The sequence below is a fragment of the Ursus americanus genome, chromosome 18 (genome assembly GCF_024610735.1).
Source record: "Ursus americanus isolate L20-20 chromosome 18, mUrsAme1.1.p, whole genome shotgun sequence".
Taxonomy (NCBI): Eukaryota; Metazoa; Chordata; class Mammalia; order Carnivora; family Ursidae; genus Ursus; species Ursus americanus.
In genome coordinates this window covers 21,212,951-21,230,036 of record NC_142144.1, presented here as the reverse complement: position 1 = coordinate 21,230,036, position 17,086 = coordinate 21,212,951, and the positions used below count along the sequence as shown (strand labels likewise).

At 36.0% G+C, this 17,086-nt stretch overlaps 1 protein-coding gene across 2 annotated transcripts in view; it reads right to left on the bottom strand.

The window, feature by feature from the left end:
• SHOC1 (shortage in chiasmata 1) overlaps positions 1 to 16,691 on the bottom strand; it is a 77,706-nt gene extending 61,015 nt beyond the window's left edge. For both annotated transcript variants that reach the window (XM_087869479.1, XM_087869480.1), the window contains exons 1-4: positions 16,647 to 16,691; positions 14,188 to 14,299; positions 10,084 to 10,174; positions 2,451 to 2,635 (exon numbers count right to left, since the gene is read on the bottom strand). In XM_087869479.1, the coding sequence (XP_087725605.1) occupies positions 2,451 to 2,635; positions 10,084 to 10,174; positions 14,188 to 14,299; positions 16,647 to 16,691 (433 nt within the window). The remainder of the gene's footprint in view (positions 1 to 2,450; positions 2,636 to 10,083; positions 10,175 to 14,187; positions 14,300 to 16,646) is intronic.
• Positions 16,692 to 17,086: the final 395 nt, after the last annotated feature.

Here is a 17,086-nt window from a genome sequence, read left to right as displayed (position 1 = left end):
AGATATAAATTTTGTAAAGGGAGAATGGCCAACAAAATTACTGTCTTAAAGACATATCTGTACTCCCACTGCAGCATTATTCACAATAGTCAAGGTGTGGAAACCATGTAATAAGTGTCTGTCCACAGATAAATGGATAAAAAAATGTGTTTCAAAGAAAATATGTTTTAAACACACAGACACAAGAAAATATTGTTGAACTTTAAAAAAGTAGGAAATCCTGCCATTTGCAGTATGGATGAAAACGGAAGACTTTCTGCTAAGTGAAATAAACCAGGCAGAGAACAACAAATACTACATGGTATCACTTATATGTGGAATCTTAAAAACAAAACAAACAAACAAAAAAAGTAGAACTCATGAAAACAGAGAGTAGAATGGTGGTTGCCAGGGACTGGGGCTGGGCTGTGGGGAAATAGGGAGAGGTTGGTAAAACAATACAAACTTCCAACTATAAGATGAATAAGGTGTGAGGATCTGATGTATAAAATGGTGACTATAGCTGATACTACTGCAGTGTATAATTGAAATTTTTTTTTAAGATTTTATTTATTTAACAGAGAGAGAAAGAGACAGAGTGTACGCACAGACAGGGGGAGCAGCAGGCAGAGGGAGAGGGAGAAGCAGATTCCCCGCTGAGTAGGGAGCCTGATGCAGGGCTTGATCCCAGGCTATAGGATCATGACCTGAGCTGAAGGCAGACACTCAACCGACTAAGCCACCCAGACACTCCACAATAAAAGAAAATCACCCACTGTTTTCATGTCTTAAAGAAATAGATGTTTTGAAATTAACTTATAATTTAGTAATTAACTACATTTTTTTTAAGACAGAAAATTTACAGTATCAATTGAATTTCAAAACAATGCATTCCTTTGGTTTTAGACACTGAGACCAAAGTATCTATAAATCTGGCAGCAATCAATCTAGCTGCAAAGACAATAAGTGAAATTGCAAATCTGAATTTATAAAATGATGTCTAATGACACAGGACCCTTAAGGCAATATAGGATATGGACAATTTATATGCATTTAGGAAACCCAAGCATATTTTCATTCAGTGAATAGTAGTTAAGGAAGCTTCTGACTTTGGTTGATGATAGATATTATGAAGTTTGCCAATAACGGCTTCTAGTTTTCCACATTAATAATAATAGCTATGTTTGGATATCTGTTATTTTTTACAATCTCATTACATGTGCAAATACATTAGTTGATCCTCACAAACATTTTTATAAGAAATTAGAAGAATAAGTTAAAAAGAAATTATAGAAGAAAATTCAAAACCATAAAATTTGTAATAACTGCCCTCAAATTGCACCACTTTTTAAGAGTAGATTTCGACTATGAACAAATTCAGATTATTCCTAATATATCATGTTCTCAAGTTTAGTCTTTATTCTTTCTTAAAGATTTTATTTATTTATTTTTAGAGAGAGAGAGAGTGCGTGCATGAGCAAGCGGGCGTAGGGGCAGAGGGAGAAGAGGAGGGAGGGAAGCAGACTCCCCACTGAGCACAGAACCAGACCTGGGGCTCCATCTCACAACCCCAAGTACATGACCTGAGCTGAAATCAAGAGTTGGATGCTCAACCTACAGAGCCCTCCAGGTGCCCCTCAAGTTTAGTCTTTAATGCAATCTCTTACTCTCTCTTTCATCTCAAACTAAGAGGGATCTAACTCTATATCATCACACACCTATTTGCCAACACCAAAAATTTTATACATAATTTACGTATTTACATAAAAACAGCAGTAAAAGAACCAAATTATTATATATTATCTATCTGTTAGATTATCATAGTTCAAGCTATAGCATATCTTAAACTTTTTATTTTAAAAGGAATAGGCTGTTTCACATACAAGAAAGGTAGTTCTCAGCAAATTTTTATGCAATTGGAAGAATTCAGCACCCTCTAGGAAGATGAAAATTTGGAATATAGTTTGGATAAAATGTGCTTTAATTATTAATTATGGTAAATTTGTAAAAATGAGGTGAATTTCCTGATCTAATACTGCAACTATTCCATCTCTACTTTGAATTATGGTTTCACATCAATTTGATGAGACTGAAAATCTTGAGCATATTTTGAAAATAAAATACAGCCATCATTTAGTAATCTACTATTTGAATGTTATGCCAGATTGCTATGTCATCAAATCTGGTTATAGTAATATGGTGTGAGCACACTATGATCAAATCCCTGACGCTATTTTGATGCCCAGCTCACATAAACTCCAAAAACAACCAAATTGACAAAAAGGGGATTAATATAAAAGAGAAAGTATCTCCCTAATGTGGCAAAGCTTAGAATTATAATTTTGCAGGTGGATAACTTTAATAAAACAGAAAAATTAAAAATCCAATAAAACAGAAAAACACTCACAAAAATGAAAATCTGTATGTTAGTAAGAAATGTTTTATAACAATAGAAATAATAAACATTTTACCTCTGTTCTGTATTTGAAGTGCTGGACATTTTTCTAAACCGCTGACAAGTGTAAAGACTTCAGTGTAGTCCTTATGGGTATATAAACTGGCTTCCTCTATTTCAGTTTGGGAGTTTGGGTTTGAACTTGGAACAACTTCCTCAAAACCATAGTCAGTCTGAATCACCATTCCTGTAATTGCTTTTCTATAACATTATAAAATTACTGATTTTATGTATGTCCTATTTTAAAACATCTTTATTAACAAATAGTATATGTTCATTGTAGAAAAATTACAAAATTCCAACAGATACAGAGAAAAGTTACCCATAGCCCCAACACTCAAGAGATAAATTCAAAAATTATGTATTTTCTCAATCACTTTTGGATATTTTTAAACAAAAGTGGATTCATGTACATAGTATTATGAAACCTGCCTTTTCTGGTAAACAATAAAGCATGAGTACATTTATATGTCAATCGATGTACATTCATTTCATTGTTGATGGATGAACAGGATCTTATTGTATCAGTAGGCCATAATTTACTCAAACAGTTCCCTATTGTTGGCAATTTAAATTTGTTGTAATCGTTTGCCATTATAATGCAAGGAATATCTTTGTGCACTTGACTGTTTTCTCAAAATATGTTTCCTAAAAACAGAAATGATGAGGTTAAAGGTATACAGATTTTTAGACTTTGCCATGCATTGCCAAGTTGCCTTTGTATTGAATACTCAATGTTTGCTTTTCCACATCATTATCCAATCCTTTGTATTCTGTTCTTCAACCTGGGAGGCTCATCTCCATGACTGAACTAAGCTCCCTTGGTCTCTGGCTTCTGGTTGGGTTCAGCCAATAGGAAGCATTGACAGGATCAAAGGTGGAAAGAGAGACAAGTTGGGATATTATTGTTCCCAAATCCTTCCTGGGCCACAATTTGGAAGTGGCTGCATTTGTCTACCAACAGTTATATCTCTTGTGAGACAGCCTCTCTCCTACAGCTAGCTGTAGTTCTTACTGGGTTGATTACTGTTCAGTCTCCTTGCTCCTACAACCTTAGAGTGTTAACAACTTCCTGCTGTTTTGGGGCACTTTTTTTTGGCTCCCTTGACCTTGTCCATACCTTGCCTGTTTCCTGATTCATCCAGGTATATCCGCCACTGTCTCTAACACTGGGAGATTTGGACTTACAAGAGATCTTTTTAATGAATGTTCTGACAAATAAATATATTATTGGCAACTTAACTACACATTCTAATATACCTCCCCCCCAATATCCTAAAATATTTTAGCCTCAATAATTTTCTACACAGACTGAGAGAACCAAAATCAATATAACTCCCTAATGTAATTGAAGAAAAATGAGTATATCTTCAAATCATAGATAGAAAAATCTCTAAAGTTTCTCCTTTACTCTTTAAGAAAATACAAGGCACAAGAAAAAATATTTCAACTCACCTAGGTCCATATTACTCATAAGACCATTGATTCCTATGTGAATCTTTACAGACTTCTAAATTCAGCATTTATATCACAATTATCTTTTTTGTTTTCAATGTTACTAATAGGATCAGCACTTTGTAATAATCCTCGGTACTACAGTTTTGAGAAAACCCAGTCAGTTCCCTTTCCCTAGATATACATGTTCTATGAAGAAAAGTATTTCCTGGATGTCCTCTTACCTCCATGTCCAATATTATCTATTCTTTGTTCACTGGTGTCTCCTTCTCCACCTAACCTGTAGTACTGACATTTCGCAGGATTCTAATCTAGATGGTGTTTGCTTTCTTTCCATAACATTCTATCTGGGTAGGTTCATCCACTCCAATTCACTAATTACTTAACTTAAAAGAAATATTTACTGAGTGTTCACAGTGTGCTAACACCATTTTAGGCACTGAGAATGGAGTGGTAGAGCAAAACAAAGTTCTTACCCTCATGAAGCTTACCTGTTAATGGGATGATAGACAAACAAACAAATAACATAATGTCAGGTGATGAAACACTGTTATGAATAAAATAAAATATTAGGACATCAAGTAACAGCCAGAGAGTTGGTAAAAGGTCTATTTTAGAAAGCGGCCAGCTGAGGAGCTGATAATTCCACAGCTACCTGAATAATGGTAGGGAGTGACCTATACAAAGGCCTAAAGTGGGGGAATAAGGTTTGCATAGTCTAAAAAAAGCAGAAAGGTCAAGGTGACCGGAACAGAATAAGGTTAAATAGGTAGGAAGGGACCAGATCATGTTGGGCATTATAATATCTGGTAAGAACTTTGGATTTTATTCTATGTGCAATAGGATACTGTCAGTAGGTTATAACAGAGACAGTTTATGATCTGATTTGTGACTTAAAAAAAAAATATTCCAGGGGCGCCTGGGTGGCACAGCAGTTAGGCGTCTGCCTTCGGCTCAGGGCGTGATCCCGGCGTTCTGGGATCAAGCCCCACATCAGGCTCCTCTGCTATGAGCCTGCTTCTTCCTCTCCCACTCCCCCTGCTTGTGTTCCCTCTCTCGCTGGCTGTCTCTATCTCTGTCGAATGAATGAATAAATAAAACCTTTAAAAAAAATTATTCCAGGCAAACTCTTAGAAGAAAATAGAGGAGTAAATCCTCACGACTTTGGATTAGCAAAGCCTTCTCAGATATGGTGCCAAAAGCCTAAGTGACGAAAGAAAAGAAAAGATAAATTGGACTTCATCAAAATTTTTAAAAATTGTGTTTCAAAGGATACTATCAAGAAACCGGAAAGATAATCCACAGAAGAAAATATCTGCAAATCATGTATCTGATAAGGGACTTGTATCTAGATTATATAACAAACTCTTAAAATCCAACTATAAAAAGACATGTAAGCCAACTGGAAAATGGGCAAAGTACTTAAACAAACATTTTCTTGAAGAAGATAAACTAAAGGACAATAATTACACAAAAAGATGCTAAACGTCATTTGCTATGAGGGAAATGCAAATCAAAACAACAATGACATACATAAGCCACCCATTAGGATGGCTATAATAAAAAAGAAAGATAATAAGGAATGTTGGCAAGGATGTAAATAAATTGTAGCCTTCACACACTGCTGGCAGAAATGCAAGAAGGTAGAGCTGCTTGGAAAATAATTTCACAATTCCTCAAACAGTTATACACTGAGTTACCATATGATCTAGTAATTCTACTACTAGAGAAATGAAATCATATGTATGCACAAAAATTTACCCACAGATACTTATAATAGCTTTATTCATACCAGCTAAAAACTGAAAACAACCTAAATGTCCAACAACTAATGGATGGATAAATAAAATGTGCTATGTCCACACAATGGAATATTATTTGGCCATTAAAAAAAAAAGCTAAGTGCTGATACATGCTACAACACAGATGAACCTTGAATACATTATGCTAAGTGAAAGAAACCAGTCACAAAAGATCCCATACTGTATGTGTCATACTGTGTTTTACAACACAAGAGATGTATAGTTGGTCTTCATCCCCATTTCTGGCAAGGAACTCCTAAAGCCCTTGGAATTTCCTAAGTGTTGAGAATGATAAAGGTATATTTAGTTGTTAATGAGGTGACTTTTGGAAAACCTCTCCATTGCCCAGAGAAACAACCATGTGATCAGAGGGATGGAATTTTAGCCCCATTCCTCTGACCTCCAGCAAGAAGGGCTGGAGGTTGCATCAACTGCCAATGGCCAATGATAGAGTCAATCGCGTGTATGCAATAAAGCCTTTGCAAGAACACAAGAGGATGGGGTTCAGAGAGCTTCTGGGTTGGTGAATACATGGAAATTCTGGGAGAGTGGTGTGGAGGTAGAGGGTATGGAAACTCTGTGCCCCTTTCCCATACCTTGCCCTACGTATCTCTTCCATCTGGCTGTTCCTGAGTTATATCCTTTTATAATAATCAGTAATCCAGTAAGTAAAATGTTTCTGTGAATTCTGTGAGTCTGTCTAGCAAATTGATCAAATCCAAGGAGGAGGTTGCTGGAACCTCCAATCTATAGCCAGTGGGTCAGAAGCATAGGTTATAACCTGGACTTCAAGTGGAGTCTGAAGTGGCAGGAGAGGGGAGGCAGTCTTGCAAGACTGAGCCCTTAACAGGACGTATCTTATACTATCTCTGGGTAGATAGTGTCAGAATTGAGTTGAATTGTAGGATACCCAGCTGGTATGAGAACACTGCTTGTGGTTTGGGGAACTACGCCCCCTCCCTATGTTGGAATTGTTGTATGATTTTACTTTGATTCCATTTATATGAAATGTCCAGAATAGGCAAGTCTAGAGAGGCAGAAAGTAGACTAGTAGTTGCCTGTCTGGAGGAAGGGGAAAAGTGGGGAGTGGATATTAATAAGTATAAGATTTCTTTTTGTGTTGATGAAAATGCACTAAAATTGATTGTGATAATTGCACAACTCTACTAAAAACCACTGAATTGGAATGGGTGAATTATATGGATATGAATCATATTTCAATAAAGCACTACTATAAACCAAACCAAACCAAAGAGTATAGGGTTTGAAGTCAGACAGACTAGGGTTTGAGTATTTGAATAGCTCCAACTATTGACTGTGGGACAGTTATTTAATCTAAGTCTCAGTTTCCCATATATAACATTGGGATAGTAATATCCACCTCACATAATAGTTATGAGGTATACAGGAAATAAATATATGCGCAATGCCCTTCATTCAACTGCATTCATCTGAATATAACAAGCCACAGAGGAATAGGGGATATTGTTATACATTCTTCCTCTTACTCTACTTAGCCATGTGCTCCCTCCTGGAAGCTAGGAAGTTTATGCATGGTTCTTCCCAATTTTTTTGCATTTTGCCCTTGTCTCCATAATTTGATAGCCTCAACCCCTTCTTTATCCTGTCCATCAAGCTAAAAAAAGTGCTATATTTACTCTAATATGTATGTATTTATTAGGAGCTTAATATGTTTTTTAAACTATGCTGCTTTTGTTTTTTTCTTTGCCGGTGGTTTTCTAAAAATTAAAATAGTTATTATTTTTGTTAGTGCTCTGTCTCAAGTTATAGCTTTGACTACAGAAGCCAATTTTCTTGTATGTCCTGTTATTTCTAGTGTGTAATTTTGTAGAACATAAGATTTCTTAAGAACACACGGCAGAAAATGCCCATATATGTTAAAACACAGTACACCAACAAGTTAGTTAAAGAATTGAGGCCTTAGGATCGATATTAAGAAGTAACAAAAATAGACACAAGGAACAAAGAGACGGGAGGAAGAGAGGAAAAGCAAGATTTAGGAACTCTAGGTAGTGCTAATGATCAGAATGCTTATTCCTAAAATCCATTAGGTAATAAAACTGTAGTAGCAGAATTATTTAAAATTAAATTTTAACATGGGAAATCTCTATACTTTCTGCTCAATTCTGCTATGAACCAAAACTTCTCTAAAAATACAGCCTATTAAAAATTAAATCTTGCTATATGAGACAAAATTGAAATTAATAGCTTAAACACACATAAAAAGTGGCATTTAGAAGTTCATGGCTAGTAAAGCAGTTTGCAGTGTGTCAGAGACTAAAGCTCCTTTTGTTCCACTCTTTCACTCCTATATTTAGTTCTTGTCAGTATAGTCCAAGCTGGTTGCTGGAGCCAGTCATTACATCTCTATTCCAGCATTGGGAAGAAGAAAAGTGAAGGAGAAAAACATGCTGCTTCCTTTTAAGCACATTCCCCAGAAATTGCATAAGCCTCTTTTGCTTAATACCCCATTGGGAAGAACTTAGTCGTATGGGTATGTGTAGTTACAGGGAGGCTGAGAAATGTAAATGTGATTCTAGGTGGTGCCACAGGTCCACCTTCTTTGCCGTGGACTCTATCTTGGTACTGCAAAATGAATGGAAGGTCAGATAAGATTGGGCATCCATTCTTTCAGGGCCTCCATTTCTCCCATACATGAATCTTGTTTGAGTCAAAGTAGCTAGATCATTGCCTTCACTGAGGACTTATTGCATATTCTCGCTCTATGCCTTCAGACTTGCTCTTTCCTTTACCTGAAAAACTTTCTCTCAAGTTAGTTTCTCCTTCAATGTCCAGCTCAAGCTCAATTCCTACTTCTTTGTAAAGCTAATCTCTCCTGCTTATAAATGCACAGCCTTACCAATCTAACTCATAAAATGAAGAGATCTTAGAGATCATCTTGTTTCTTGTTACTTTAAGTAGGTTCTTCGGTCAGCAGTATCAGCACACCTTAGAGCAGAATCTGGGCAGTATCTGGGGTGCCCGGTTGGCTCAGTCAGTTAAGCATCTAACTCTTGATCTCAGCTCAGGTCTTGATCTCAGGGTCATGAATTCAAGCCCTGTGTTGGGCTCCATGCTGGCCATGGAGCCCACTTTAAAAAAAAAAAAAAAAAGTGCAGAATCATAGGCCCCCAACACAGACCAACTGAATAAGGATCTCGTTTTTAATAAGATTATCAGGTGATTCATATGCACATTAAAGTTTGAGAAGCACTGATCCAGTATCATTACACTGATAGAGAGTGAGGGTCAGAGAGAGAAGATGACTGCGTACTTGACTTTTCAAATCAAGACTTGAAATCCACATTTTTTAAAAATTCATGGAGCAGAGTTCTTTTCACTACACATTCCTGCTTCCTCACTGCTCGGTTTAGTCATGGAATAGGCACTTTGTATTGGCCTTATGCCTTGTGATAGACTTTATGATGGTCATCTTATATTATCATTTAATTCTTACATGGTTAATTTTTTTATGTCTATATATTATCTTCCTAACCTGACTTTTAAATTCCTAGATGATGGAAATGGTATATTGGGTTTCTTTGCATTTTGAGTCTGGACACATTTAAATTGGTTATTTGTTTCTTTCCAGCACATTAAGGAAAACTTAAATTACTAAAACCTGAAAATGTGAATAATAACTAAATCCTTCCTGGGTCTGATCAGCACTCTTTGTACAAAGTGAAGCAACAGAGTAAATTATTTACCTTTGAACTGAAATCTCTAATTTATGTCTATATTAACAAGGTAGACTGGGTTAGATGTTCTTCCTTGTATTATGTATGCTCTGTGTTCCTATCTTTTTCATCGTACTTCCCATATTGTGTTGTAATTATTTATTTATAAATCTCTACTCCCTATTTTTTTGTGTTCTTTGAGAGTAGAGACTGTGTCTTATTCATTTGTGTATCCTGTATCCAGCACACAGGATTGTATATAATAAAGATTTGAAGAATGACTTAAGAAATAATAAATAATCTTTTGACAAATTTATGTTAGAAAATAGCCTTAAATCTGCATTTATACTACAAGAAAAAAAGACCAATTTTAATATAAAGTGTCCTATAGACACATTCTACAAGAAGTTTACTTATTGATTAAAAGTATAACATATTTGCTTTATTTTTCTGTGTGTTTTACAACACAAATGCATAGAGAACAGTTAATTTGTGATAAATGAGGCTAAAATAAGAAGGGTATAAATCACTTCTATTAACCTCTCTTTCGTGGCTCAGATTAGGGCTTTTCCTTCAGATAAAAGAATAAAATCTGTGAGGATACAAAGGAAAGGATCTTCTCTCTGCAGGTGTCTGGAGAACTTACAATTTCTTTCCTAGATGTAAAGAGGAAATTGAGGTTAAGGACACATACTTCTCTAGGAACTCCTCCACAAAGAGACTTGCTTTCCATTGATCCAACACTGAAATATCATCTGTCATTCCCCACACTGAAACAGCTGAAACTAGAAAGGAAAACGATAAACATAAGTTTCTAGAATTTTCTTTTGCAGCTAATACAAGGAAGCCAAACATGAACCTTTTACATTATGGTGTTATCTTTATTTGTTCACAAATGTAATTTTTCCCCAAATTTTACCAGACTCCAAGTATTTAAATAACCTTTCTCATGATTACAATTCACCCCCCAAAACCCCTCAATTATAGTCAGAACAATATCACCTGAACATATCATCCTCATTTTTACATCCTCTCTTTTGCTAATACAGCACTACCATCCTAGATAGTCCTGTTCAACAGCTCATATTGTTCCTCATAAACTTTTATTATTAACCATCTCAGCTTGTTCTGACATATTCTCCTTGAAGGACCATAATTGTCAGTAGCACTCACTCTGGTACATCATCATACACAGCCATATTTTAAAATTTTAGATATCTATAGCTTGTCTCTCAAATTAGACCCTTGGTTCCTTAAGAGAGAGATCATGTCACATACTAATGTCAGAAGAAGCAACTGAGTGAAGTTAAGAGTCAAAGGACCTGTATTCTGCCACCAATGTTACATCTTACTAGTTTTGTTATCTTGAACATCTGAGTCTGTGTGTCGTTGAAAAAAATTCAAGTTTAGTGGTTAGGAGTACAGATTCTGGAATCATCCTGACTAGATTTTAATACTTGTATTGCTACTTATTAAGTGTATGAGCTTGGATAAACCTCTCAACCCCTTTGTACCTGTATTCCTTACCTACAAATTAGGAATAATAATAATAATGGCCTTTTCGTAGTGTTGTGTAGATTAAATACGATGAGACATATAAATTGCTTAGGACAGTGACTTACATATTGTAAACAAAGTTTAGGGATCCCTAATGGGGATGCCTGGGTTGTTCAGTCCATTAAGCATCTGCCTTCAGCTCAGGTCATGATCTCAGGGTCCTGGGATCGAATCCTACATTGGGCTCCTTGTTCAGCGGGAAGCCTGCTTCTCCCTCTACCTGCCACTTCCCCTGCTTGTTCTCTCTCTCTCTGGCAAATAAATAAACAAAATCTTAAAAAAAAATTTTTGGCTGTTAATGTTATTACCTTTTTCAAAAAAAGAAAAAGAAGTAGGAAAAAGTGATGAACTCATTTTTCCTTCTGTACATTTATTTATTTACTTTTCCTCCTGTACTTTTAGATAAGCAGTTTAATGAAAGCTATTCTTTATTTCCAACCTGATTGAGATTCATTCCATTTTTATAATATTCTTTGCAAAATGAAGACATTCCTTCCTCATGTCCTTACTTCCTTTCTTACACAGTTTAGTCTCCATAGCTAGTTCCATAACCACTACCTTACAAAGACCCTGGATTCCTTTGCCTCTCTTTCCCTTGTACTAACTTAGGAAAACCCCTTGTGTACATACAACTCTCCACCTTGTGTACATACACTAGAACAGCTGAAAATTATTGGAAAAAGATCATCCAGTCATGCTGAATGAACTCATTTCAGATTATGACCATAAATTTCAAATGGGCATCCAACATTGACAGATGATAATAGTACACCTTCCTGGGGTGCCTGGGTGGCTCAGTGGTTAAGTGTCTGCCTTCAGCTCAGGGAGTGATCCCAGCATTCTGGGATCGAGCCCCGCATCAGGCTCCTCCGCTGAGAGCCTCCTTCTTCCTCTCCCACTCCCCCTGCTGGTGTTCCCTCTCTTGCTGGCTGTCTCTCTGTCTGTCAAATAAATAAATAAAATCTTTTTTTTTTTTTTAAAGTACACCTTCCTAAGCAAACTGGCATTCTCATTCTTCTTCTTCTTCTTCTTCTTCTTTTTTTTAAAGATTTATTTATTTTAGAAAGAGGGAGAAAGCGAGTGTGTGGGCAGGGGAAAGGGCAGAGGGAGAAGGAAGAATCTCAAGCAGACTCCTTGCTGAGTGTAGGGCTTCATCCCAGGACCCTGAGATCATGACCTAAGCTGAAGGCAGATGCTTAACGGATTGAGCCACCCAGGTGTCCCTATCTCACTTGTCTTCTTATCTGGTTCTGCCTTTTAACTGTTGGAGTGTTCTAGGGCTCTGTCCTAGGTGCTCTGCTCAATGAATACTCATGCTTTCAGTGACTTCATCCACTTCCATAAGTTTATGTGCAATCCATATATGATTACCCTAATTTGAAACTCCAGCAGTGCTCAAGATCTGTATAATGAATTGTCTCCTTGATGTCTTCATGTAGATGCCTAAATAGACATTTTAACCCGGCCAAAGCAGAGCTATTGACTCTAGCCACAAATTGGCTTCCCCATGAGACTCCTTATCTTAGGAAACAGCACTGCCACCCACCCAGCTGCTCAGGTCAAAAACCTAGAAGAAATTCTTTATTGTTCTATTTTTTCTTTATCCCTCTCACTGTTGGCTGGACCTAAAATAATCTCAATTCAACCACTCCTCACACCTCCATTGATCTAAGCCTAGTTCAAGACACTATCATCTTTTATGTGGAGTGTAGATTCACCTATCAATCTAGATTCTGAACCACCAATATGATAGCTTTCTGATTGATTTTATCATTCCTACTCTTTCCCAATTCCTACCCCTTCCATACTCCAGACAACCAGAACGATTTTTCTTTTTTTTTTTTTTTTAAGATTTTATTTATTTATTTGACAGAGACAGAGACAGCCAGCGAGAGAGGGAACACAAGCAGGGGGAGTGGGAGAGGAAGAAGCAGGCTCATAGCAGAGGAGCCTGATGTGGGGCTCGATCCCATAACGCCAGGATCACGCCCTGAGCCGAAGGCAGACGCCCAACCGCTGTGCCACCAGGTGCCCCCAGAACGATTTTTCTAAAGCATATATCAGATTATGTCACTCCCCCTTTAAAAACTGTCCAATCATTTGCCACATTAGCCATAATATAAACAAACAAATAAACTCCATATTATGGCCTACAATGCCTTATATTTTTTAGAAGCTGCCTACTTCTTAGATATCCCCTTTTCATTAACCTGTCACAGTGGCCTAATTTTCTGGTCCTAAAACTCATCAAGTTTATTCCTGAGTCAACTCTGCATTTGTTTGAAAGGCTTCTCCTCCATATCTTTTTATTGTTGTTGCCTTCTCATCATTCAGATCTCAACTCAAATGTCCACTTCCTTCCCTAAGCATCTTAGAAAATAGTGCTCCCTAATCAATCTTGTATCACATTACCCTATTGTGTCTTCTCTACACATTTATTAATACCAGACATTAGCTTATATATGTAATGGTTTTATTGCTGCATCCTTCTTACCAGTCTGAAAACCCACTGAGGGAAGAAACTACTTCTGTCTTATTAGTAACTGTCTTTAGCACCTGTAACAGTACCTGGTACATAATATATGCTAAATTAATGTTGTTAACTGACTTGACTTCTCTATGGAAGCTACCTCTTTCTTAAATCCATGACATGATAAGAGTAAAAGATAATATTTTGTACATATACATTTAAAAATAGTTTTATGTGCAGTATATCATAACATTTTAAAGTAGCCCTCCTACGGTTGAGCAAGATCCTATTACAACACAACAAATGTTTACAATGCTAGAGTATTTTAAGACTTCATCATCTACATATCTTTTATTTGTTCTATTCATATCTAGTATAAGTGTCCCAATTCCCTACTTTGTCACCTAAATTCTGTCATAAAAATATTAATTTGTAACCTTCTTGGAGTTCCTTTTTTTTTTTAAGATTTTATTTATTTGAGAGAGAGAGAGCGAGAGAGAGCACGAGAGGGGAAGGGACAGAGGGAAAAGCAGACTCCCCGCTGAGCAGGGAGCCCAACGTGGGGCTCAATCCTGGGACTCCAGGATCATGACCCGAGCCGAAAGCAGATGCTTAACTGACTGAGCCACCCAGGTGCCCCTCAGAGTTCTGATATGAATAAATGCAATGTAGTTTTATTCATAAGAAAAGCACATTTTCTTAATAATTTATTGTGCTACACTCTGATATCACTTTTAAGATAGACTTTTGAGAAATAAAAATAAAACATACCTCTCATCCATGGCCTCCTAAATTTATTATCAGTAACTCCTGCATCTTGATATAAACATGAAGGGACTCGAAGCAATAAAGCATCTCTGCAAAACTTCTTTCTAACTATATTCTATGTAGGAAAGTAAGATTATAAAATCTTTTAATACATTTAACAGATGCAACTATCAATATTCAGAATATTAAAATTCTTTATTCTTTTAAATTCATATTATTTAAAGGTAATACCTGCTCATTATAAGATATAAAATAACACAGAACACATAACTGAGAAAATCAAGGTCCCTAGTGATATCAGTAATAGTTTGGCATATTTTCCACAGACTTCCTTTCCTAGGCTAGGCTAAAGTGTGTGTGTGTGTGTGTGTGTGTGTGTGTGTGTGTGTGTATGTTTGACAAAAACAAGATCACATCATTTATACAGTATGCCATTTAGCAATGTGCTTTTTTTCACTTAACAGTATAATATGGCTGTCTTAATTTTGTTTAGCATGTCTTTGCATTATTAAACTTGTGACAACCAATAAATAAGTTTCTAACTTAAAAAAAATCAACAAATAAAACTATTTCTTCAACCTCATTGTCTATGGTGTGCCTCTGAAAAATGTCCCACTATTCTCAGATTATCAAAATCCTATTTATCTTTCAAGGCCCATCTTAAGCAATATCTCCTCTATGAAGCTTTTCCTCAGTAACTCTCAACTTCCCACAAAATTCATTATTCTATGTATTTGGACAAATGATAGTTTCTTGCATTATTTCCCAAGAGTTTTATGTTTGCTGAAGGTGTTATACATATTAAATAAGAGGTCTTAATTACCCAAGAATAAACGGTACAAAGAAAGAAAAGATGAGTTAAACTAATTTATATAAAATGAGGACCAAAGATTCATTGCAAAACAGAAAAAAAACTTGATTAATACTTTGTCTAAGAAAAATGAAGTAAAGTTATAAAAATTAAATTTTATAGCTAACAAAATTTTGTTTATAATTAGCTTGTAACCATAGCTAGTTTTTTGTCAAAAATTTCCCACAAACTGTATTATATAATGATATGCATGATATTAGTCATTTTGTCACCTTTGATTATAAATAAGATATTTTTAAAAAATATTTAACCAAAATATTCTCAAGGCATCTCTGACTCCTTTAATATTTGAACCATTCTCTTCCTCTTATCTGTAACTAATCTAATGTCACAAGGTCTTCATTTGACAATAGCTTTACCCGTTGAGTGGTTCCTCAACACTGTTTCCATGAACTTTACAAAATTCCACAACTTTTGCAAGATTTGCCATCAATCACTATCATATTTATAGTATATCAGGGGGTGTAATCCACCAGTGAGAAACTAAGACATTATGGGCAAGGATAAAAGTTTAAGGATGTTTGAATACAGACTAATTTTGAAGTGGCCAATATATTCACAAATATATTTGGTTAATGATAACTTCTTTTTTTTTTTTTTTAAGATTTTATTTATTTATTCGACATGTTAGAGACAGCCAGCGAGAGAGGGAACACAAGCAGGGGGAGTGGGAGAGGAAGAAGCAGGCTCATAGCGGAGGAGCCTGATGTGGGGCTCGATCCCATAATGCCAGGATCACGCCCTGAGCCGAAGGCAGATGCCTAACCGCTGTGCCACCGAGGCGCCCCAGTTAATGATAACTTCTGATTCCCTACCATGTATATGTTATAATAACACATTTACCTCCCAGTTATGAAGAAATAATAAAACCTGAAGATGTCTAAATATCTTTCTTATTTCCTATAAAATGTAACAGCTTTAGGTACATTGGAATAATTTTTTTTTCCTGGTAATGAGGTGAAGGTTATAAAGAAAATCAAAATTTAACTTGTCAATTAAGATCATAAGAATAATGAATTGTTGTATGATGACTATTCCAATTAGATTCTTAACAATGTACTGGACTTGAATCTCAGCTTTGTATAAGCTGTTTAAGTTCTCTAGACATCATTTTCCTATCCTGTAAAATTGTAAAATCTAGCTCTTGGAGCAGTTATGATGATCAAATGGCATAATCCATCAAAAGAGCAAATGATATAATCCAGCAAAAGAGCAAAGTATCTGGCCCATAGCAAGTGGTCAATACATGCTGTTATTGTTATTTCCTCATAAAGATAACTGAGACTGCTTTTCCCCCACTCTTTTCAAGGAAGATCACTCAAGAATGTTCATATAAAAACAGCCCAAATATGTCAAGTTTCCATTTTCTTCTGCTGACAACTTCAAATTCACAATACGTTGTCAACAATTTCCTTCCAAAAGTGGTGTTTTTAAGGTACATTGGAAGTGGGAAGAAATTTTAAATAAATCTCAAAGTAATTAGACTAAGGATTAATCTAACGACTACTGCAAAATTATCATCATGTAGTGAATGCAGATAGTACTTTTCATATCATAATTCTTAGTAGTTAGTGACCCAGTAACACTCTACCTCATATAAATAGTCTATTGCACAATATTTGAATGTTGAAAACATGTCTTCTTTCCTTGAAAGCAGTACAAATTTCGTATCTGGAAATATAAAAATTAAAATCAAATGTTGGTAAAATAGCAAAGCAAGGAGAAGAAAACCATTCTTAATCACAAAACTTCAGTTCATTCATTTTTAAAGGCACTGAATGATAAAAACATTAACTATAAAAATAACACTTATTATTATGATTTAAATCTAATATGAAAATAATGAATGCTGATATAAAATCATTCATCTGGGGCGCCTGGTTGGCACAGTGGTTAAGCGTCTGCCTTCAGCTCAGGGCGTGATCCCGGCGTTATGGGATCGAGCCCCACATCAGGCTCCTCCGCTATGAGCCTGCTTCTTCCTCTCCCACTCCCCCTGCTTGTGTTCCCTCTCTCGCTGGCTGTCTGTCA